The 23,619-nt window shown below is 41.2% G+C and overlaps 1 protein-coding gene across 2 annotated transcripts in view; it reads left to right on the forward strand.

The window, feature by feature from the left end:
- LOC113024443 (protein sidekick-1) overlaps positions 1-23,619 on the forward strand; it is a 311,016-nt gene that overhangs the window by 254,035 nt on the left and 33,362 nt on the right. For both annotated transcript variants that reach the window (XM_026171545.1, XM_026171546.1), the window contains 9 exons: positions 404-502; positions 1,441-1,632; positions 5,614-5,735; positions 5,841-5,953; positions 12,924-13,074; positions 15,547-15,787; positions 16,099-16,214; positions 18,758-18,944; positions 21,563-21,661. In XM_026171545.1, coding sequence (XP_026027330.1) covers positions 404-502; positions 1,441-1,632; positions 5,614-5,735; positions 5,841-5,953; positions 12,924-13,074; positions 15,547-15,787; positions 16,099-16,214; positions 18,758-18,944; positions 21,563-21,661 — 1,320 coding nt within the window. The remainder of the gene's footprint in view (positions 1-403; positions 503-1,440; positions 1,633-5,613; positions 5,736-5,840; positions 5,954-12,923; positions 13,075-15,546; positions 15,788-16,098; positions 16,215-18,757; positions 18,945-21,562; positions 21,662-23,619) is intronic.

Here is a 23,619-nt window from a genome sequence, read left to right on the forward strand (position 1 = left end):
TTATTGATTGGTTGCTGGGCGTGTCGGCAGGGTTAACGGTGGGTGTAATTCTTGCTTGATGATAGCTTTTTGCATCCGCCTGTGTGTGTGTTTGTGTGTGTGTGTGCACGAGTATGAGTGTATGAGAGTTATTGAATGTCTCAGATGAATAGCTTAATCGCTCTGCAGGGAGAAGGGGTTAGAGAGCGATTGATGAAATGAGAAATGACAGGGTTGCACCCACCTGTGTGTGTGTGTGTATGTGTGTGTGTCTGTGTGTTGGTCAATGTGATTAGGAAGAGGCTTGTGAAGTCATAGGCCATAGGTAATATGCTGTGTACGACAGAGATGTGTGCTTGTTTGCAATCAAAAATTGCCTGATCCACATCACTGTGCGTGTGTGTATGTGTGTTTTGTTTTTCAGCCCCTGGACGTGTTCGCCGTCTAAGCTTCACTGAAATCTTGGACACATCGCTCAGAGTCAGCTGGGCAGAACCTGAAGATAAGAACGGCATCATCACCGGTTAGATCTTTGCAACGTGACAGTAAAATTAAAGGAGCAAAACAAAACTGCAAATAGCCTCTAATAATTTCCCCCCTTTACCCACATTTTTGATGAGATAAGTAATCTTCTCAAATGACCAATCTAAGTGAATTTATAAAAGCATCCCCTCTCTTTATAGTTTCTTCAGTTTCCTCCACTTAGTCTCTTACTGTCCCCCATCTCTAAGAAGACGTTTGTGTGTAACTGATTCATCATCAGCTAATCCTTTCCCTTTGCAGCTTGTCTCCTCTTTTTGTCTCGAACATGCCCTCATCCCACGCCTCCCAACACCCGTGGTCTTGTTTGTGCAGCACATCGCAGAGCTCAAGGCACTTTCCCCCAGATTAATTTAGCCCTACTTCCTCCTTGGCTCTGTTAGTCAATGGGGAACACAACAAGCTGCTGTGAATTAAGTGATAACTCTACATTACACGTTTGTGTCTTTGTGTTGTTGTCCAACATTCATCCAGCACCTCCACCACAGGACCACAACCCGACAGCACAGGGAGCAGTGGCTTTCCAGTCAGCATACACACTCAGAGGAGTGAGAAAATGGGTATTCAATCAAGGTCACCTTGCACATTTACTCTTTTCTCCTCAACCTGCTTTTCATCCAGCACCTGGTGAGCAGGGAGACAGATGAGGGACCATTCACTCTCTCCGGGGCTTTACACACAAATGGCCTCACTCACACACACATTTGAAGGTGGAGTGTGATGCATGACTGCAAAGATGCGATGGGACAGACAGGATTTTGACTGGAGTTACCCCTTCTGTACTCTCCCCTCCTTTATGGCTCTGCACCTCTCATTATTTGTACGTGTGTGCGCTTTTGCACACGTGCTTGTGTGTGTACTTGTGTCTGCTTGTGTCTATATGCGCCTTTATTAACCCAGCGTGTGCGCTACACCCCGCAGGTTACATGCTGTGGTGGGAAGTGCCGAATGTGGAGTCAAGTCGCGAGGAACGCTCCTTGCCCAACTCCACCCTGCAGTACCAGCTGACCGGCCTCACCTCCACCACCGTGTACACAATACAAGTGGCTGCGCTCACTGCTGCAGGACGGGGCGTGGTCACATCCTCCACCATCTCCACCGGGGTCCCACCAGGTACAATAAATAAACGCACCGGTGCCTGTGACAGCGGATGTTAAAAACTGTTTTTCATGTGTGTGTATCTGGGGGTGTGTGTGTCTGTTTGTGTGTGTGGAGCCGAGTAAATATGAGTGATGAGCTGTTGCGATGCCATTGTCTTCCCTCAGGCTGATAAGTAGCTGTTACTGTGAATCCATGAATCATCACCCACACAGCGAGCGCACATATCGACAAACACAGTCACACACAAGAGCCGGTCATTTACAGCATCTCAGAGAGTGCTTTAGTGTAAGCTGCAATTGTGTGTGTGTGTGTGTGTGTCTGTGTGTTCTGTGCGTTTGGACTTAGGCCAAGTTGCAATCATTATTAGCGCTGATTAACTGCAAATGGCAAAGTGGAAGAAATGCAGCAATGGAAGAGAGAGGGCAAGAGACAATCAAAGAGCAGGACTGAAGAAGGGGGAAAAAGAAGAAGATGGAGGAACATAATGAGGGAAGAACAGAAAACATGAGAAAATCCAATCTCCAAAGAGTCGAAGACCAAAGTGTCTCAGAAATGGACTCAGAGGCGGAAAGCAAAGTGTGGGAGAATGGAGAAAAAAACACAGCTCATACAGCGGGATTTTTGTCCTAACATTTTCTGATTACTAATTTATGAATAAAAGAAGAAAAAGTGAAAGCAAGATGGATACAGACAGTTCAGATTTGGAGGTTATTCATTAATTCATGAAAGCAAAAGACTGAAGGAAAGACGAAGGGCTGAATATTAGGTGGGGAAAAAGAACTAAAGAATGAGCAGCGAGAGAGCGAGAGAGGAAGAGAGAGATCCACAGAGTATAGATTCTTGTCTTGTTTATTTATTCATATATTCATGGAGTTTTGTCATTCATCTGCGCGAGGCAGCTGATATCAACATTGCCACATATAACCCTTACAAGTTTGCTGCGTGCATTTACAGAGCAGAGTTTGCTGATAGCTGTAATTTGTCTTGCGGTGCACACATGAACCGCACTGTATCCAGACTAAATGATGCCTTGTTTCCACAACGGTTGGACGGTTGTTTTGTTGTCCCGTTTCAATGAGGAATCCTCTCAGGTATTCTTCGAAATCTGTCCGATTTACGCCATTTGGCTTAATGCGTCGGCTTTACAAACGTGTATTTTGTTGTGTTCGGCAAACACGGCGCTTGCAACAGAATTGGATGGATTACAGCAGATCACGCCGTCCAGAGGTACCAAGTATTAAGCAAACACAGCCGAGAGAAGTGTTTGAAAAGAGGCTCTAAAGTGCTCGGTCTTGATTGAGTGAGATAATTTAGAAGCAAAGTGGATTGTGATGATTTTTGATTATGCCAATTTCATTAACAGAAACAAGCTGTCACATATTTTATCTGTTAGCTCCTGATTAAAACGAGCGGATTTTCAGACGCCGTCTTCCGAGCCGTTGTCATATGTGCCGCCTGCCAGACCAATGGCAGTTCAATTCAACAGCTGTCAGTGAAGAAGTCTATTCCAAGCTATAAAACGTGTGAGTGTGCGCGTGTGGCATTTGAAAGGTGGAGCTGTAAAAACCTTTAATAGGAATATTTAGTTCTGCTTGAATTGTGCATACAAAACGTATCATTATTCCTCTGTGATTTATTCAAGGTTTTAAAAAAGAAAACTCACCACAGGGAGAAAATAATAGTTGTTTTGTGGTTGTTGTCGGCCAGATTCAGCTCGGCTCTCATTCTGAGTAAGACAGAAGCAACTTTTTAGACTTTTAGTCGGCCGTGTTTTGTTGTCGCTGAACAAACTTGGGCCACATCAGTGATTTTTTATTGTCAGAGAATTTCTTTTGTGCTGTTAGATGAAATAGTTGATTTCCAATTATTCTTTCTTGCAGTTATTGATACTGTCACGCTTTGCTTTCAAGTGTGTAGCATTTGCCAGTTGGGGATGACAATTACTGTCTAATTAGCTTTGCCGAGACAAGTTATCATCACAGCCAAAAGCTTTTTAAAGTTGATGTTTCCACAGTTAATCATTGATATTTTTGGGGGGGGGGGGAAGAGAAAATAAACAGCAAAACTGAAATCCTTTAGGTTCCAGCTACATTTTGTCAGATAAGCTCTGCAGTTCTGTACTTTGCTGATTGACTGGCTGCTGCTGGAGTGTACAGGTGGGGGTGGTCATCTCCACCAAGTCAGATTCTCACTTTTGTCATTGCCCTCCCACAATACTGTCATAAGAATTCCGCCTATTTTGACATTTAGAGACTTTATATGGGACATATTGAAACCTTCATCTTACCTCCACTGCTGTGCTGTGTCACTGTCTCACTGCATTGTGTTATTGACCTTGGAAATTTGGACTGAATTCTTCTGAGAGAGAAAAAAATGCAGAGATTCTTGTACTTTAGTTAACAACAACCTTTTTAATCATACTTTTGTATGGTCAAACATGGAAACATTAAAAGTACTGGAGGAATTTTTTTGGCTTTCGTACTTGGCAGCATGATTCATGCTTCTTTTTTTCTATCTCACATTAGCCATGTGGCAATTCTCAGACATGTTTTTGTCAGTTATGCCATTTTACATATTTGTATCTGTTTGCAGATAAAAACATTTCAGTGTTAATATATTTTTTATTCTGCTCTTATTTACAATCCAGAATCTTCAATCCTACAATCAGTCTTCTTCCATGCCGTGGACAATTCATTCATTTGTCCATGTGTCCTTTACGGTTTGGACAAAACACAGGTCTCTAACTGGATGTGTATTTATGTGGTTATCGCAGCACCTGCAGTAGGAGGTGTTTTAGTTTTCTTTCCTCAAATCTAAATCCACTGGCCACTTTATTAGTTACACCTTGTTAATACCGGTGGGTTGCCTTCAGAATAAGGTGAACTATTCCTCGGAGATTTTGGGCCATGCTGTGATAGTCTCACAAACTTTTTACAAATTTCTCAGCTCGACATTTGTAATACAAATCTCCTTTTCCACATCATCACATCTCAGGGGTACTCTGTTCAATTGAGTGTGGAGGCCATTTGAGAACAGTGAACTCATTGTTATGTTCAATAAACCAGCTTGAGATGGTTTGAGCTTTGTGACATGGTGTGTTTTCCTGCTGAAATTGCCATCAGAAGATGGGTACGCTGTGGTTAAGTGTGCCAAGAGAATATCCCCCGCCATTGCACCACCACCTGCAGCTGAAACTGTTTATACAAGCAGGATGGAGCCATGCTTTCATGTTGTTTACACCAAATTCACTTTCTGTTCAAATCCTGTTCCTTCCATTGTACACTTTTGCTGATCCAATGCAAATTGTAGCCCCAGTTTTCTGTCTGTAGCTACCAGAACGGGCACCTGGTGTGGTCTTGTTCTGCTGCAACTCGTCTGCTTTAACGTTCGTCGTGTCGTACATTCTTCTGCATACCTTGGTTGTAACAAGTGGTTTATGAGTTCCTGTTGCCGTCCTCGCAGCTCAAAGCAGTATGGCCATTAGTATCAACAAGGTGTTTTCACCCAGAGAGCTGAACTTGCTGGATATTTTCTCTTTTTCAGACCATTCTCTTTAAACACTAGAGATCATTCTGTGGGAAAATTGCACATACCAGCCCGTCTGGCACAAACAACCATAGCATATGCAAAGCCACTTAAATCACTTTTCTTTCCTGTTCTGACGCTTGGTTGGAACTCATCAAGTAAACATCTTAACCATGTCTACATGCATAAATGCACTGAGTTGCTGCCATGTGATCGGCTGCCTAAATATTTGTTTTAATGACTAGTCGAAAAGTTATACCTAATGAAATTGCCAGTGAATATTTAAGACATCTTAAAGCCATACACAGACTTCTGTTCTCATTAAAAAGGAACATGTAATAATCTTTTTTTCCAGTAAATGTTTTACATATCTGCATGATTATCAATAATATGCAGCAGTGACAGGTATCTTGCAAGCACTATCTGCATATAGGCTAAAGCACTGTTTTTTCTGTTTTCTATCTGCAGAACTTCCTGGTGCTCCTTCAAACTTAGTCATCTCCAACATCAGCCCTCGGACCGCAACGGTGAGATTTCGACCCGGTCCTGATGGCAAGACTGCCATATCACGGTGGATAGTTGAAGGACAGGTGCGTGTGACTGTGTTTGTGTTGCATGCACACTTTTGTGGTCAGCTCTTATTGACAAATCAAGCAAAAGAGAAACTGTCTTCCATCTGATTACCTTTTCAACAGGTGGTGAAGGATGATGGAAAAGAGGAGGAGTGGAAAGTTGTGTACCAAAAAGACAACCAGCCAGATGCAGACACTCTGGAAATCCCAGACCTCACTCCTTTCACTCAGTACAGGTGAGCAGCAAACACACATATCCCACGCTACCACCTGCACACACACATATAATCAACAGCTTCCTCAAACACATCTCACTCTGCACCAGGTTCTGCTGTATTGCTGGGCTCAGGAGAAGTTAGATAAATCACACAGACACACAGAGAGACAGTTCCATCTGAGACTTTTCTGTTTGTCAGCACCTTCACAGCTGCTGCATGCAGATCCTTATTACCCTCCTGCAACTAGCCAGAGGGAAGAAGAAGGATGAGGACGGGGAGAAAAGAGGTGATCAGAAAGTGGGAAGGGCAGCAGAACACATTAAAGAGAAGACGAGACAAAGGGATTAGAGACGAGGAGAGGAGGAAATGGAGGAGGACAGCGGAGTGTCTGTAATCCCTCCTCAGGGGGAGCTTGTATTTTGTGTATGTGATCAATCGCCATTCTGAACAGCAGCAACTCTTCCCCCTCTCACTCTCTCTCGCTCTTTCCTTCTCCTTCTCTAGCTATTTGTCTGCCTATCTTCTCTATTTATCGGGCAATCTGACCATGCCTTCCTCTTGCTCTCTGTATCTCGGCCTTCATCTGTAATGGGATTGCAGTGTGTGTATGCACGCGCTGTACACTCACAGGGATTATGTTGTCACAGGCGACACCATTGGGACGTTAGATGAAGTGATGCACTTGTCAGTATTTCTTATCCCCTGCTTTAAGTCCCTCTTTACACCCTGCTCTCTATCTCCCAATACAGGGACAAAAACTCAAAGATATAGCCTCTTACACAACCTGCACGCTCCCACGGTTTATCGTTCAAAGCCACACAGAAGCACGGCTTCTTTTAGAAGTTACAAAAGTAACAAATACTCCCTAATGGCTCTGCTTTCTTATGTCACTTTTACTGACTGAATACGTGGCACCATCAGTCAACTAAACAAACTCTGGCGGAGAGTTCCAGATCAAAATACTGAAAGAAATATCATATATATATGAGATGGGACAAATTTGATCTGAGCACAGAAAACTGAAATGGTTGTTAATCTGTGCTCCATTCAGTAAGTTTTGCTTCCTCTTCAGTAAAGTTACATGTGGATGTCTGACATACATTTAAAAAATGTGCAAGTACAGTTTTTTTTGTTTGTTTTCTTGTTTTGATTTGCAGCTGTAGTTTTCTGGGTATGTGTCCCCCAATATTTGGAACTTGTGCATTTGGCCCCCGTCCTCATCTCCAATAAAAGCATAAAGAAAGCAGAGGGTTTGTTTAGGACAGAAACGCTAACATTACTCAGAGAGAAATGCCCCTAACAGAAGGAGGTATCTTTCACTCACCAATAGAGCTTTTTTATTGGCAAAATATGAATTATGAGTTCATACAACAACTGGACCTTGAGTGGTAAATGTAATTCTCTCTGACACACACTCAGTGTCCAGTGGTCTCAGTCAACCACTCAGCAGCAACTCCTCTATTGCTGTGAGCTTGCAGGCAGCTTGATAAGATTGCAGGATTGGGTCTAATATCAGGACATAAAACAATGTTTTACGAGTTTAGTGTTTTTGCAAAAAACTAAGCAAGGTAAAGTTGCCTGTCCTGGTTTTTATTCAGCTCTAAATGTACCTGATTTATCAGCAGGCTGATATTGCCACGCTGTATTAGCTATTGGCTGATATGTCAGTATCTGTATTTATAATGACTGGTTTAAAAAATAAAGAAAACAGGAGAAACACCCTTCAGCCATGTTATCAGCATTGATGTTGGATGGTTTGTCCACCAGAGGGTGTTGTACAACTTCCCTGCTAGCAACAAGTGTTTGGAATGCCACTAACACAACAACCAGCTGATCCGAATCATTCAGAGCGTAAAGGAGTCATCCCTCGCTGTATCTATAAAACAAGTTAACTTATAAAGTGTACTGTCTAAAATAAATACACAAATGTTAGAGAAATCTGTTTGTTTAGTGTAAGCTACTTTCAGCTGCTCCCTTATTCACAGGGGTTCAACACGGTAGGTTTGATTAGGTAACATTTTTACACTGGATGTCCTTACTGACACAAAGGGATTTGTGGCTCCTTCATTGGGTCAAACTAGGAATCTTTTACTTGTTTGGCAAATGTGTAAACCACTAGCCTTAGGAGCCATTCTGTTTTGTGTGCCAGAAAGAAAAATATATCAGCCGAAGTATCCAAGTATGAGACTTTCAAATCCTCTAATAACAGTACTGCTTTTGAAAATGCCATATCAGTCAGCCTCTACTGATTCCTTAAATTCTTCCCACAGCAGAGATATTTGTATGTCTGATATGTTTTCAATGAAAATTTTGAATATAACCAGAAATTTAGCTGAAGCACATCTGATTTATTAAAATCCATGACAAATCCAAGTAGCGCATGTGCAATTAACCTCCATCTCCCTCGGTGCTCCAACCTAAGCTACACATGTGGTTCCAACAAATGTGGTAAAACGAGTAGACATGCAACAGCAGTCTGGGCAGCTGGGAATTAAACTAGTGACCAGGCACACTAACAGCTCATCTGTCAGGTCACACAGCTAATAGAGGTTTAATAAGCCTGTTTTTGAAAGTCTGTATTCTTGGATCTGCATCTGCTTGATAATTTTCTGGCACCAGACAAACATGTTTGCCCAAAGAAGGAGCACAGCTGAAAGTGTGGTTATATGCTGATTAGGCAGCACAGTTCAATTTGTGTGAACCTTTTTTGGCATGAAATTTCATTTGTGCCTAAATCTGCTTAGACCACATCTTCTCACAGACACAGAGAATTATCATAGAACACAGTCAGACTCTCCAAAATCACAAAACACGTCTCTTAAATGATTTTCCACAGCACTACTACAGCACTTTGATAGCTGCGTAACTGAAAGGATTATTACATATCAATGTAATCCAGGGATTTCCAAAAAAAGTGAGAGAAACAAATGTAATTTTTCAGATGTAGTTGATCAAACTCCTGAAGTTATCTGTACTGTTCGCTGATTTAAACCACCAAGGCTTCATTCATTTTAAACCTCTTGGTATGCAGCAGGAGTGGGTCAGATCTTAATTTCATAGATTCCAAATTCCAGTTTTGTTAAGAGTATAAAAGCACAAATGTAAACAAAGGGATGCTCTGATAGTGGAGGCAGAAGCACCATTGATGGGTTTTATTGGATTATTGTATTCCCCTCTGCTCAGACCAACTGGATGGCAAAAATCAAAAACCTGCTTACTTTATGCACACCTGACGCAGTGTGAATCCTTTCATCCGCAACTTAAAAAACTCACCAGACATTACAATGTGATTTAAATAACATTAACCACATTTTTCCCCTCTGTTGGATAAAGACTGATACTTTTGACACAGACCTGCTCGTGTTTATTAGTGTGAATGCTTGAAAAGCATTCACAGTATTGTTCTTCTAATCTTTATTATTATTTTTTCCTATTCCGTACGTTTTTCGCCGACTATCTCCTTCAAAACCGTTCAACTTAGAAAAACCATTCAAACACCATTAGATTCCTCTTCTTTTGGAATGGTGTGCTTCTACTTTTCTCATTTTTAACATTTATATTTTTAATTTTATTCAACTTTATTCAACAAAAATTTCCCATGTATTTCAATGGGGAGACCCTTCAAATTCTCATTCAACTTACTCATTTTTAAACTCTTACTACTTCAACATACGTTCACATAGAGCCACCATTCAAACTTTAAAACGAAGACAAGACATTCAACTATTCAACTTGTATTTATCTTTTCAATATCTATTATACTTTTTCTTCAGTTCCAGTTTAAGTTTCATGATGTTTTTTCACCCGTTTCAGAGTTTATAATGGGTGTGTATGGGACGGAATGTTGGGGCTAGAGTGAGGCAGCTCAACTGCTAGAGTGAGAGGAGCAAAAAAATTAATCTTAAAATCTTTTTTAAAACTGCTGCTGTGTCCGCAGCGTTTGCTCTACAGGTATGATTTTACCCTCAAAACGTAGCCATGGCTGTCCTCTTTCATCCAATGTGTTTACTATTGTACTAGGTGTTATGGTTCTTTCATAAATGTCACCAATGCACAGCCTCCTCCCTCCAACTCTTCCATAGACTCTAATGTTAAAATGGCTCAGAAGGTTCGTTTGAAAATCAGAAGAGCATGGTGTCTTTCCACTGTCACCACGTCCATATAATAAGCTCCACAGGCATGAAAACTGAGAATTAGGTAGACTAGACATTGCTGTCGCTCACAGTGAAAGAATTTTGTCAATACGACTTTTACTTTTCATTTGGGAGCGATTTGTTTCGGCCTGACTTTTCTGTTCATTTTAAGCAGCAAAAGTGAGGTGCATGTCTGTGTACGTGTGTATGGAGCCATTGGGTGCGGTCACTATAGCAACCAGGCTCACACCTGCCTGCTTAACGAGCTCTCTCTGCCACTCTGCCAAAATTCATCTTAAACACTTCTCTTTCAACTGCTGCTGTGTCCACAGTGTTAAAGCCATCATTTTACCCTCAAAACGTCGCCATCGTTGTTCTTTTTCCAACATCTTGTCTTTCAAAGCTCAGAGATGTCAACTTTTTAAACTGTGTGGGTCCAAGTGGAGGGATCACATTTTAGTCATTCAGTGATTCAAAGAATATGACCTTTTAATATTCTTTCAGATGTTTTCTGACTCTAAATGTTCTTTTCTCATTTCTTAGGTTTTTCTAATTTACAATTAAAACATTTTCAGCTTTTTTCCAACTTCTTCTTCTGTGTAACCTTCAGCTTTTAGCAGTTCAGCACTTTTGTTTTCAGGTTAAATTCGGGTTTTTTTTTTTTTATCTCATTCAAAATTTTTAACTTAAATTCAGTAATTATTTCATTTCAATGCATACATTCAGATTCAAGCATTCACACTGCAGTTTCTTCAGAAAATGCACTTTCTAGTTGGTCTTTAATGTGCACTCACCAGCCACTTTATTAGGTCCTTCTGTTCAGCTACCCCATAATTGTCACGGTATGGCATGGCACACCGTGGAAGGAGTGGGGAAGGAGGACCCAGGCGCGGTGCTCTATGTACAAACAGTGTTTATTTACAGAGTGAAAACAACGTAACAATAAATCCCCGTGTTCTCCCAGACTCCCGTGTCGTGTCTCCCGTGAATAGTCCGTGTGCTCGCTGCTCTCCGTGCCTTCCACGCTCTTCCTGCGGGAAACAATAGCGCAGCTGTCAGGACACTCAGAAATGGCAGGCATACACTTTCTGACTAAACTTAGACAGGGTGCCTAACGTGGAGTCTCATGCAATGATCCCGCGTCGGTGGGAGCTCCAAGACTCTCTTAAGTAGCTCCCCCGACGAGGCCTGATCAGCAGCAGGTGTGTGGCTTCGGGTGTGGCCAGTCCCCTTGCAGGGCCACACCCTCCAGGCCTGACACCGCCTATAAACAAGTGCTCAGCCACCCACACACACACATATACACAAGCACAGGGAAGGGGGAGCAACACCAAAATACACAACAATAATAATAATAATAATAATAATAATAATATAATACATAACTGCTCAGGGATCCTGGGTTGCTCAGACCCAGGACCCTGACAATAATCTAAATATCTAATCAACCAATCAAATGGCAACAAAACATGACATGTAGAAAGGTCAAGATCACCTGCTGAAGTTCAAACGGAGCATCAGAATGGTGAATAATGTGATTTAAGTGACTTTGAATGTGCCATGGTTGGGGCAGATGGATTTGTTTGAATAATCAGACACTTTGCGTCAAACAGCAGAATGCCACACTTGAGCCACTCCTGTCAGCTAAAAACAGGAAACTGAAGCTACAACATGCATGATGCTGCTGTGGCACTCAGGTGGTATGATCAGAATTTGGCATAAACAGTGTGAAAGCATGGATACATCCTGCCTTGTGTCATTGGTTCAGGCTGCTGGTCATGGTGTAATGGTGCCCCTCAAACATCACAGCCTACCTGAGGATTGTTGCCAACCTTTATGACCACAATGTACCCATCTATCTAATGTTGTTTTGAGCAGTATAATGAGCCATGTAAACTTGTATCACTGTTCTCAAATGGCCTCCACAGTCACCAGATCTCAATAGAACAGATCACCACCGATGTGCAGCTGACAAATATGCCACAACTGTGTGGTGCTGTCATGTCAATATGGAGCAAAATCTCTGAGGAATGGTTCCAGCAGATCGTTGAATCTATGAAGAGTCAAGGCAGATATGAAGGCAAAAAGGCTCCATGCCAGCACTAGCTGTAGCTAATAAAGTGGCGGAGCGGAGTGGTGGAGAAAAACCACTGAGTCCCAAATAATTGCTTTAGTAATTGTGTGCAAAGCCCAATATTCCTGCAGGTCCAATCACAGTCTGTTCATTCTACTGCTAAGCATGTATGTTTATCCATATCTGTTTTATTTTAAAGGTGCTTCATGAAAATGAACCTCTGTCTTCTATTCCCTGATTTATCTGGGGCTGCTTTTGGAGTGGATGAGATGAGCAGAGGGGCTTGTGATTGGTCATTACCAACTCGTGCCCCTGCTGTTTCTGTATTCTCCTGTTAATAATTGATGCAGCCTCTTTTCCACATTTGGATCAGATTGCACCATCACCTTTGAAAATGAAAACATTTGCCGCTCACACCCAGCTGTGTGATTAGTGAGCCCTAAGAGTCGACAAACAATGACAGTGATGATGTTTAGCAGGTAGAAACTTTACCACGCCACGTCGAGATTTGCTAATTAGTGTTACACTCAGAGGCAAATTGAGGCTGATGGGACTTGAATTGAAAATATTTGAAGAAACGTATTGAACCCGAACACACCCCCACAGCCTGATTGTTATAAATTGCTGTCTCCAAGCCTGATCAATATCATATTATCAGAATTGTCTTTTCTGACTCTGAAAAGCATAAAAGACATTAAACTGCTTTCACTGGCTTTATGTGAAATGAGCTCACCTTGTATACAATGACTATTCTTGTAACTTTGCTTTCTGTTCGCACCAGGTTCAGGATGCAGCAGGTGAACATCGTCGGATCCAGTCCCATGAGCGCCCCCTCTAGGCTGATTAAGACCTTACAGGCTGCCCCAGACACACACCCCTCTGACCTGAGCCTTCTGTCTGCTACACAGACCAGCCTGCGATTCAGCTGGAAGGTACTAACACACATACCAGACACACAGTAAACTGTGAAACCTTCCACCCTGATTCTGCCCCTTTACACTCCTTCAGAGAGGGTTAATTGGGACTGCCTTTGTTTCTTTGCGCTGCATCTCGGTGTCTTTGCTCCCACTTTAGTTCTCGTGTGCATATTTATGTGCACGTGCACTCTGCAGCAGCAGGACTGAACAGGTTGAGTGGTTGACAGGCTGTAATCAGTGTCTCTCCTGGTTATCAGTGCTAACACTAATCTGTCACATTTCCCATTCACCATGTGGACTGCTAGCTGTACAAACTGCAATGTAATTTTCTCCTCACTGTCTTTTCTGTTTTTGCTCTTGTTCCTGCTCTTCATCCCTCTCTCTTTTCCCTCCATCTCTCCTTCACTCCCCCTTCCCCCCTTCTATTATAACATAAATGGAGAGCAGAGTATTTTCCATTTAAGAGTTGGAATGAGAAAAAGAGCCTGTCAAATCAGACACAGACACTGAGGTGCTATGGGCTACCTGTGCAGCATGCTAATGGGATTTTACCTGCATGTTAGCGCCCAGCCTCAGCTATGCTAGGTTTTCTGCTGTAATGGAACCGTCACAATGGTTTTAGCTAAGGCTATTATTCTAAGCTGCATATTAAGGGTAATAAAGCTAATGTGACATTCTGTATTATGGCTCCTAAATGCTAAGCTGAGCTAAATCACCAGGGTATTTAAAATGACTGGGTGTCTCACTTCCTTATCTGTTGCACAGCACAGAGCAAACGCTGTGTACAGTGTTGGTTAAAATCTGCTGCAGACTTATATACTGTGAGCAACCTGAACTTTCTGCTGACATGATCTTAGGACAGTGAGTAATGGTTGTGGAAGTAATGCATGATCAAGGGTGGGTCAGGGGCAGAATGAGATGACAGAAAAAGTGTGGACAGGAGACGAAGAGAGGGTCGCAGGAAATGAAAATGGAAGTTAATGGAAGTGAGTAAAAGAAGATGACAGAGGGTGACTAAGATGGAGAAAAGAAGTAGATGGAGAGAAAAGGATCAGGAGATGGGATGTCAAAGGGAAGAAAATGGTAAAAGGTTTTTTGATGTACTTTGACACAATAACAAAAATAACCATATTCTCGAGTGCTACAAAAATGCCTTTTTTTCACTTGTTCATCATATTGTGGAGAGCCGTTTTCTCAGTCAGCTTGTTACCGTAAGTGACGGGCTCCTACATTTCACAACATGCTCACATTTTCGGTTTTTGGCGATTTCACATTTCAAATAGCTTTCTTCAGTTTCTGACTTGTGATTGCTATGTTGGGGCTTATTTGAAATTTGAGTTTGTCAGATTTTATCAGCACAGCACTTAAAAACACACTTTTACCTAGCAATAAATATTTAACTTTGGAAAGAAATACCTCAAGGGAATTCTGAATGGTTAGAATGGTAGATTTGCTTCTGTGCTTGGGATCATTGTCCTGTTGGACGGAGCTGTTGGTGTCACATTTGACTCTAAAATACTTTGGTATACAGAGGAGTTCGTAGTAACTTAGTAACGACAAGGTGCCGTGTGACGTGTTTGTGCTGATGTGTTGTGTTCTCCAAACATGGCGCTCTGCATTATGGCCATACATCTTCACTTTAAAGTTGTCTGTCTAAAGGACATTGTTCCAGAAGTTTTGTGGTTTGTTCACATGCTTTCAATCCTAACCTGTGCTGCTATGTTCATTTTAATTGCCCCTTGGGGGATAAATAAAGTCTTCTGATTCTGATTCTGATTCTGAGTCTTTCTCCTGGAACCCTTCCAACCAAGAGATACCTGTACAGTCTTTTTCTATTTGTACTGTCATGAGATGTAGCCATTGTTTTTTTATTTAGTAGTATGTTATGAACACCTGAATACTCCAGCCCAGCAAACTGCCAAACCACCTCTCTTTATAGAGGTGCTCACACTTGCTGATGATCAAATACAATACTTATTGTCTGAATTCCTATTAAAGCAGTAAGGACGTATGTTTTTTTTCTAGCACTGCAGAGTCCTTTGAAAACTTTCTCACATTTCCTTTTTTGTTGTATCAGCATGTTAACCATTATTTTTTTAGTCTCTATCCCGTCAGTTAATTGCTGCCGAAATTAATTAACTGCCCTCAAGTAGATTGATGCTCACTTCACAAATTGTTGCACAAATTATTGTGATGCTTCTACAGTTCAGGGCTGTGGCATGCTCACCTGCATTTTTTGAGTCAATATGGGAACAAAAAGCAAAATCAGATGAAAAAAATGAATAAAAGATTTGCTTGGGAGAATGTTGTGAAAACAGCTTCCTCCATGTGATGTGAGTCTTATACTGATTTCTTGCATTCGTGTGTACTTCCATGCACAAGTATGGAGGAATGCAACATGACCTTGGCAACATGACAGGAACAATAAATACAAGTATTTCTCTCTAATCTGCGCCTCTCTTCCTCTCACTGTTTGTTTCCTTCCAGCCTCTTTCAGAATCTGAGTACAACAGCAGTCCAGAGACTGTGGGCTACCGTCTGCGGGTGTCCAACACAGACGGTCAGGGGGAGAACAGGAATGAGGATGTGAAGGGTACTGGGGGCACCAGTGAGGCCACATTAGAAGGTCTAAATCCCTTTACCCAGTACCAGGTTCAGATACAAGCCCTCAACTCTATAGGACCAGGACCGTGGAGTCAAACTGTCGCAGCACAGACCACAGAATCTGGTATGAACATAGACCTCATTGATCCATCTTTCATCTTTGCAAGTGTCCAGCAGAGATCTCTGTAAGATATTGTATTTGCTGGGTATAAGAAGGCAGATGGATGAGGAATAAAGTGCTCCCATTACCTCCCCATGTCTCCTCTCATCCTGCCACCTCTCTGTGCCCTCTACACTCTCCCTCTGTTTCAGCGAGATTAAGATTGATGGAGAGAGGGAGGAGGAGATGATTGAGATAAAATCGAAGATTGGTTCAGAGAGTGAAGTAGCACTGAGCGGTGTGTGTGTGTGTGTGTTTCTCTGTGTGCTCGCTAGTTCCATCTGGATCTCCAGTAAATGTGACCGCCGAGGCAGTGAGTTCCAGCAAGATCCTGCTCATGTGGTCTGCTCTCCCTCAGTCACAGAAGAATGGAGTCATTCTGGGATATAAGGTGAATAAAACCTGCAAGTCGTATCCTGGCATCCCTCCTTGACCTCTTTAGTCCATTATCACTTCCTGCAGCCATCACACACACACACACACACACACACACACACACACACACACACACACACACACACACACACACACACACATATATATATATATCTTACAATCTGATATAAGCTAAACATGATGCAACATCCTGTAATTGCTCCAGTTTGTTCTTCCTACTTTAATGCTTTTAAAAGCACCCCGCTGCACTAAGTGTGTTTGGGGGCCATTTGCGTGTAATCACACGCACGCATGTGAGAGAGGCTTTAGTGATTAATACGCTTTCATAAAACAGCAGTTTGTGTGATGTTGTAGTAGAAACAATAGCTGGATTATTCATTCACAAAAACGAACAATAATCCACAAAGGCTGCTGGTTTTGCAATTACTTTATTTGTAATTTAGTACATAAAATGCAGTGTAGGCAAGAAAATGGGATGTTTGTGTGCATATTCGTGGATTGACTGTGCTTTACAGACTCTGCATGAGTATTCAAGTCCAGCCTTTCCACCCACTAAAGATACATAGCCCGCAGTCTATCCACATCTGCCAAATTAAAGCTTTACCCTTTCTCATATTTCCCAAAAAAAAAGCAGACATGTCTGTCTCATTGTGAGCCCCATCGAAGACATACTTGACATAAGCTGCAGGTTTCAGAGAAAGAGCTGGAAGAACAGTGTTGATAGTGAAGTGCAGGGTGCACTCGTTTTCTCATCACTTTTGGCACTGGCAGTCACACCTGTGTGGGTGCACCTGTTTTTCGGGGTAGGGTTTTTTTGGACTCCAAAGCTCACCCTGGAGTGATGTATTTACTCCACTTGCTTTGGCTTTTAAATAAAAAGGAAAACACACAGCAATTGTCTGCATTTTTAAGTTGCCTCTCAAACATTCATCAAAAGAAAAAATAAAATAAAGAAAAATATTTGTGCTAATATAGAAGCAGCTGTGAGTTCACCTCTTAATCTCCACCCAAACACAAGACAGCAGAACAAAGATTTAAAAGGGGGAGAATTTATCCTCAAACCCATGGACATGGTTGTGTTATAAATACATAAATCTGCAAAGGAAAATAGGCTGTGACTGTCTGATATAAACCGGTGCCATCTATTAAAAAAAGGAAAAACGCTGTGTGGAATCCAGGTCATCCACCATGCCCAAAGCACATCACACTCCACATCTGTGTGTTTTCTTGTGCCCTCCTAAGGATCACACTGAGCTGCATGCCTAACATGTTAATAGATGGGAAGTGACTGCCAGCAGCAGCTTTTTAACACCTTCCATGTGCTAGTAGATGCTGAATAGTTGCTGCTGCTTCCTGCTGTGCACTCCTTAAGACTATTTCTGTTTTTAGACACTTGGGTTTAAGGTGACATTTTCCTTCAAATGGTTTTAAGTGTGCGGTATTGATGTTCACGCTCATGAATATTAAAAAAAAGAAAAGGCGAAAAACGAAGAACAAAAACAAGAGCGAGCAGCTCCTGACATATTTTTTTTAAAATCCGAAACTGTAAAAATACAGCGTGCACCGTTTTGTTTTCTTAGTGGCTGGCACTAATGTCATTTTAATTTTAGGATCGTTTTTTGTTGTTTGAGGTGATGAAGCCTGTTTTTCTGTGCCGTTGTCCTCCGTGGCTGTCAAAAACACATCGCTGAGTCACATCGTCGCTCAGGCTCACGCGCTCCATCATTGACTTGGCTATGATTAGCACTGGCACTGTATTGTGAGTCAGTTCCACGCACACCACTCTAGTGTTAGAAATACTTGCAAGCACACTAAACCAGCAGCTGAAAAACAAATACACTTTGTATGCCTGTGTGAAAAACAAATATTTTTTTTAGAACCGAGAATAACTTTATGTGTTTTTGACCCAGTTATGTGCTGCAAAGCAGATAATGGATGGAACACTAATATTGTGTCACCTTAATAACTTAGAAAATACAGATTTGGGGTCCTTAAAATAATCTCCAGGATGTTTGCTCAGTGCAAACCAGGTAGTGTAAAAACCTTTTGATCACAAACTATAAAAAGTCAAATATATCAGATGTCCAAATTCACCTAAGTAAAGAATCACCTGCAATAGACTGAGACGTGAACACTGATTAAGCATAATGGTGCTTTGTCCTGCACATTTAAACACTGGAAACAAAGCTTTGCCTCGCTGTGACCCTACACAGAGATGCACATCGGTTGTTGTTTTGTTTGTTTTTTTAATTTGCTTTTTTTATGTTCTGCTGTTTTGTAGCCTTAACTGATTATATTTTGGAATTTATTACTTAATTTCTTTAAACTGTGTTGCATTCTGTGCTGTATATAAAAAAAAATAGGATATTATTGTTATTGTTATTCAGATAATTATTGCAGTAGCCTGATGTACATCTAAGATAGGAGTGTTTAGGCTACAGACACTGAACAAAATTGAAACAGACTGCTAGACGTGTTTGTTCATTTCTGTGTATGTTTTTTTTTCTTTTTTATGTGAGATATATTTGTTTTGTGCAGGTTTTATACAGCAAGAAAGACTCAGAAGGTCCCCCCAGTGTTCAGGTGGCAGAAGGAGAGAGGAGTGTGTCGCTGCTCCTCGGGGCCCTCCAAAAATACACAGTGTATGTGCTGCAGGTGCTGGCATACACACGTATGGGTGACGGCCCACCCAGCAACCGCATACTGCTAAGAACCAAAGAAGATGGTAGGACCCAGTTTTCTCTTACCCTGTCTAATCACCAGCTTTTTAATATATGTTTTCATATCTTCTATCTTGTAAGTACTAATTCAAGAGCGATGTGTCCAAGTGGGATTTATCACTTACAGACAATCACAAGTAATCACACGCATATAACTGACACACAGCACAAGCAAGTGCAAATAAGACCCAGATCCATAATGCATCAGGAACAAAAAGGTTCAGTTTAAAGCGAATGTCACTGCAACTTCAAAGGAAGTCCCCATGACCAAGAGCACTGTTTTCTCAGTCCTTTAAAATTGACTTCCTGCATTGTAACCAGTTCTGTCTGCCATATACACAGATAAGAGGAAAAATCTGCCATTATGAAGTCTGTGGTCATACAAATTCATCCATCCATAAACCTTCAAAGAGAGTAGTATACTTTTTCTAGATGCTGATCAGATGCCCGTCCAGTAAAAGTAGCAGAAGTCAAGGGTTTCCACACCTGGAGGGAGAGAGATTTGTACTTGTTAGATGGACCTATCAGTGTGAATTTTATATGATAAGATATGATCTGTAATATTGCCTAAATACATATGTGTTCTGAACACTTCAGTTTCAGCCCTTTTAATAGTTATGACGTTAGGAAGATTAGACGGCAACTCTTTGCAATTTGAAAATACCATAAAGTTGGATTTTTCTGTGTTTAACACAGCTTAAGAGGAGTTGAACAAGACTGAGCAACATCAAAGGCAGACTGCAGCACTGTCCGTAAGAGCACACAAAATGTATTTTTTTTTAACGTTTGACTTTGTACAGCACCATAGTGGAGTAGGAAACAAAAAATCAACATGGAATTTGAAGTTCAGACTTTCACTTTCAACTCAAGGGATTTAACAAAAGTATTGTAACAGTTTAGGAACTGTTTACTGCTGTTTTGTGGAGTGGAGTTAATTCTAATTGTTGAATTTACTTTTGGTAGAAGCTCACTGGAGCTCTCAGTATGAAATCCAAATCAGATGTTGATTGAGTAGAAAAGCGAGGGAAGCCATCATTAGGCTGAAAAAACAAAATAAATCTACCAAATTTAGAATCTGGTAAAATCTTAAAAAGAGATGCTCTGGCCAACTCAGGGACACCAAAGTCTTGAAAGAAAGTGTTGCATGCAGAATTTCAAAAATAGTGTCATTGTCCAAATACTTATTGACCTAGCTGTATGAAGAAGAGCAGTAGTCCTAATATGCATCCCTGTGGCACACCAACTGCATAAAAAAAAGAAGAAGGTGCACCTGCCTCTGTAGCTGTAGTATGTGGATATTTTGGGCTGTTTGAATCTGGCAAAAATCATAATTAAAGCTGTTTTCTTCAATATTTGGTGAATATTCAACATGATTTGTCGCTGACTTTAGAAAAACAAAACAAAGATTTATTAAACTTTGAAAGTTGTTTGTTTATTAAATAAATAAATAAGTTGGTAGGGGGCACAGATTTATGTGTTTGGGGTTATGGCAAGTCTGTGAATTTGCCTTAAACCCCGAGCTATGAATTTACAAGGTCATAAAGTCATCTGTTGCCATCATGTGAGGTGTGTGGGAAGAGAAAGTGGCAAACACAAACGCAGGCCTTCAAGGGATCTACATGGACAGAAAGGAGAAGTGAGCATTATAAAAGAGTTGCTGTGATCGTGAGACAAAGGAGATCATTCTGATTCTTCTGCAGATTCATCTACAGATACTTTTGTTATAACTTTTACCTCCTACATACAGATTGATTGATTACAAAAGGCCCTCTTTGTGTCATCTTTGCTGCAGCTGAACTAAACAGCGAGTAAGGCATTTTAGAGAAGCATGAAAGAACATAATCAATGATTTCATTAATCACCCAGCCGTGGGTATTTTTCTTCATGTGTTCCACGCCTCTGCATCAACCTGGTAACCACGGCAGACTTTTCAGGGTGGCAGTAACCTGGCCTGTTCTTTTCTGAATCATGAAGTACACTTGGGCACTCACACATACGCACAGAAACTCACATCTGCTCACACACACACACACACACAGACTGAAACCCTCATAGACACACTCGCTCTCCTCTATCAAACGGTGTCACGTTTGAAAAGTTTTTCTCATTTCAGGATGAAACAAGAATGAGGAAGTCAATTCCCGGCGATGTATAATGAACCTACACATACACCTACTGTACCCACAAGCACAAGCACACACACACACACACACACACACAGACATACGTTGACATGTATTTGCTGGTGTGGAACATGTGCTTTTATCAGGAACAACGACAGCCCGAGTGAGGCTGAAAGAAATTACATTTTCTGTTTTGTGTCTTTTACAAGTACCTCTTAAAGATGTGTAACAAACTCACTCAATGTATATATTTGTGTGTGTGCGTGTGTCTGTGTGTGTTTTGGCGTGTATATGTGGAGAGCATATGCACGTACATCTGTGTGCTATAATGCTAACATATTACAGTATAAGAGCCAGATGCTGAGATACTCTTTTTCTCATTACCGAACTGAAGCACTTCTTTTGAGCCTCTTTTTCTTGCCGCTGCTGCTTTTCTCTTAAATTGTGTATTAATATCTTTTAATTCTGCTGCCAACTCCTTTCTCTATTTTTCTCTCCAGTCCCAGGACCCGCTGTCAGGATGGTGTTTCCAGAAGTTCGATTGTCATCCGTTAGGGTGGTTTGGCAGCCACCTGCATCCCCCAACGGCATCATATTAGGTATATAAAAACAAACGCCCACATATACAAGTGAGCAGATATTTGAAAGCAAAATTTAAATCATAATCCATTTTTCATGCTTGTAGCAAATGATTTTGCAGTTTCAGCCACACACACACACACACACACACACACACACACACACACACACACACACACACACACACATCTACTGTGACAAGTACAAACTGTAAAATGGAAAAGATTCCCGCTGTCTCTGTATATGTGTCTGTACCTGAAAAAAGACAGCTGTAGGTGCTTAAGGCACCTTTCCTAATAAATATGACCATCTATATATATTTATAAATAAATGTGCAGATTCATGCATTATCACCGTGCGGTGTGAATCGGAAAAATACTCCAGGAGAGGAGGAGAGGTGAAAGAAATGTGTGAGCTGCTGAGCTGGAAAGAGAGAGAACAGAAGGGGAGAGACAACAGACAGTAGATGTATAGAGGTGATAGGAGGGACAGGGGTGTGTGTGTGTGTGTGTGTGTGTGTGTGTGTGTGTGTGTGTGTGTGTGTGTGTGTGTGTGTGTGTGTGTGTGTGTGTGTGTACGCAGTAACTGGGTGAGGAGTGGTATTTGTCCTCTCAGTGGGAGAGCGAGTTGAACAGGACAGTTTGAGTGATGTGTGACTGTATTGTTAGCGGGAGGACATTTAGTGCGACACCACTCTGTAGCAGAAGGATGAGTGGGAGGGCAAATCTCACTCTCTCGATCACACAGGCACACACACAAACATACAGCCCTACTGTGTCCTTGCTGAGCATGTGTTGTGTGTGTTTATGCAGATACAAAGGTCTGTAGAGTACTGGTTTCTTTAGTCCTCATGACTCCCTCATTTCTCCTTGGGTTCTCCACCCATGGGGGACTGACACAGAAGGTGGACAGAGGAGAAACAAGACTACAGAAGGTGCACAATCTAATTTGGCACAGTGCAGTGAGGCATTTTTGTTCTTTCACCCTTCTATGAATATAATACAGCCACACATACACACTGAAGTAATAAAATAGAGGACACATTTTACTCAAATGTGTGCAAATTGTACTGCAAATACTTACATGCTGAGTACTAAAATGCATACTAAAAAGTATTCTCCCATTGGTTTGCATTTCAGTGTGTCTCTTTGTAAAGTTTACAAAGGCACACATTTAAAGATTTCCTCTAAAATGCTCATCATTGCATGCATTGCATCACTACCTGCTGCCTGAATTCAGTCTGAATTTTAAAAATCTCTTATATTAGCTGTGCTGGCTTGTAGATTAGTTAGTGTGAAATGATCCTTTAAACACATAACTCCAAAAGCAAAAGCTTTACCAGCTCTTTATTAGTGTGGCAATTTAATCAGCGATGGATGGATGATTATTTTCTTTGCACGAGAAAGAAAACATTATGAGAATATCACAAATTAGAACAGTAGCAATAAAAATGCAGAAGTTAATTAGTTAAGCAAATCAAGGCATCAATATTCCCTTTAACTTTAATTAATGCATCCATAATTTTGCCATTTAGCACTTCTTTAAGGGTCATGAAACATAATGTAAAGAAGTATAAATGCAGCTCTAAACAACAGATTAACTGAGACGGTCTGCAAAACCCTCATTTTAACTTATTAGGTACTCTCTCTGTTCAGCTTTCAGTCATAGATCCAAGCTAAATAAAATTTTGAAAAAACTAGGAAGCTGAAAAAATTATTTTTTCATTTAAGACCCTCAACGGGTCCTAAAGGAAAACAATCTGTATATCTCTACTATGCTTAAAATACTATGGTGTACGAAAGTTTATGAGATGAGAAGTGAGACGCTGACCGTGTTTAAACATGTCTTGATCTTTTGGTCAGTCAGTGAACAACACTGAACCAAAGCGTGAACGTCTACCGTGATGCATTGTGATCCAGTCCCTTAACCCCTGGCTGAGGTGGAACCGGACATCATAGACCACATATCTTACGATAAT

The sequence above is a fragment of the Astatotilapia calliptera genome, chromosome 6 (genome assembly GCF_900246225.1).
Source record: "Astatotilapia calliptera chromosome 6, fAstCal1.2, whole genome shotgun sequence".
NCBI lineage: Eukaryota > Metazoa > Chordata > Actinopteri > Cichliformes > Cichlidae > Astatotilapia > Astatotilapia calliptera.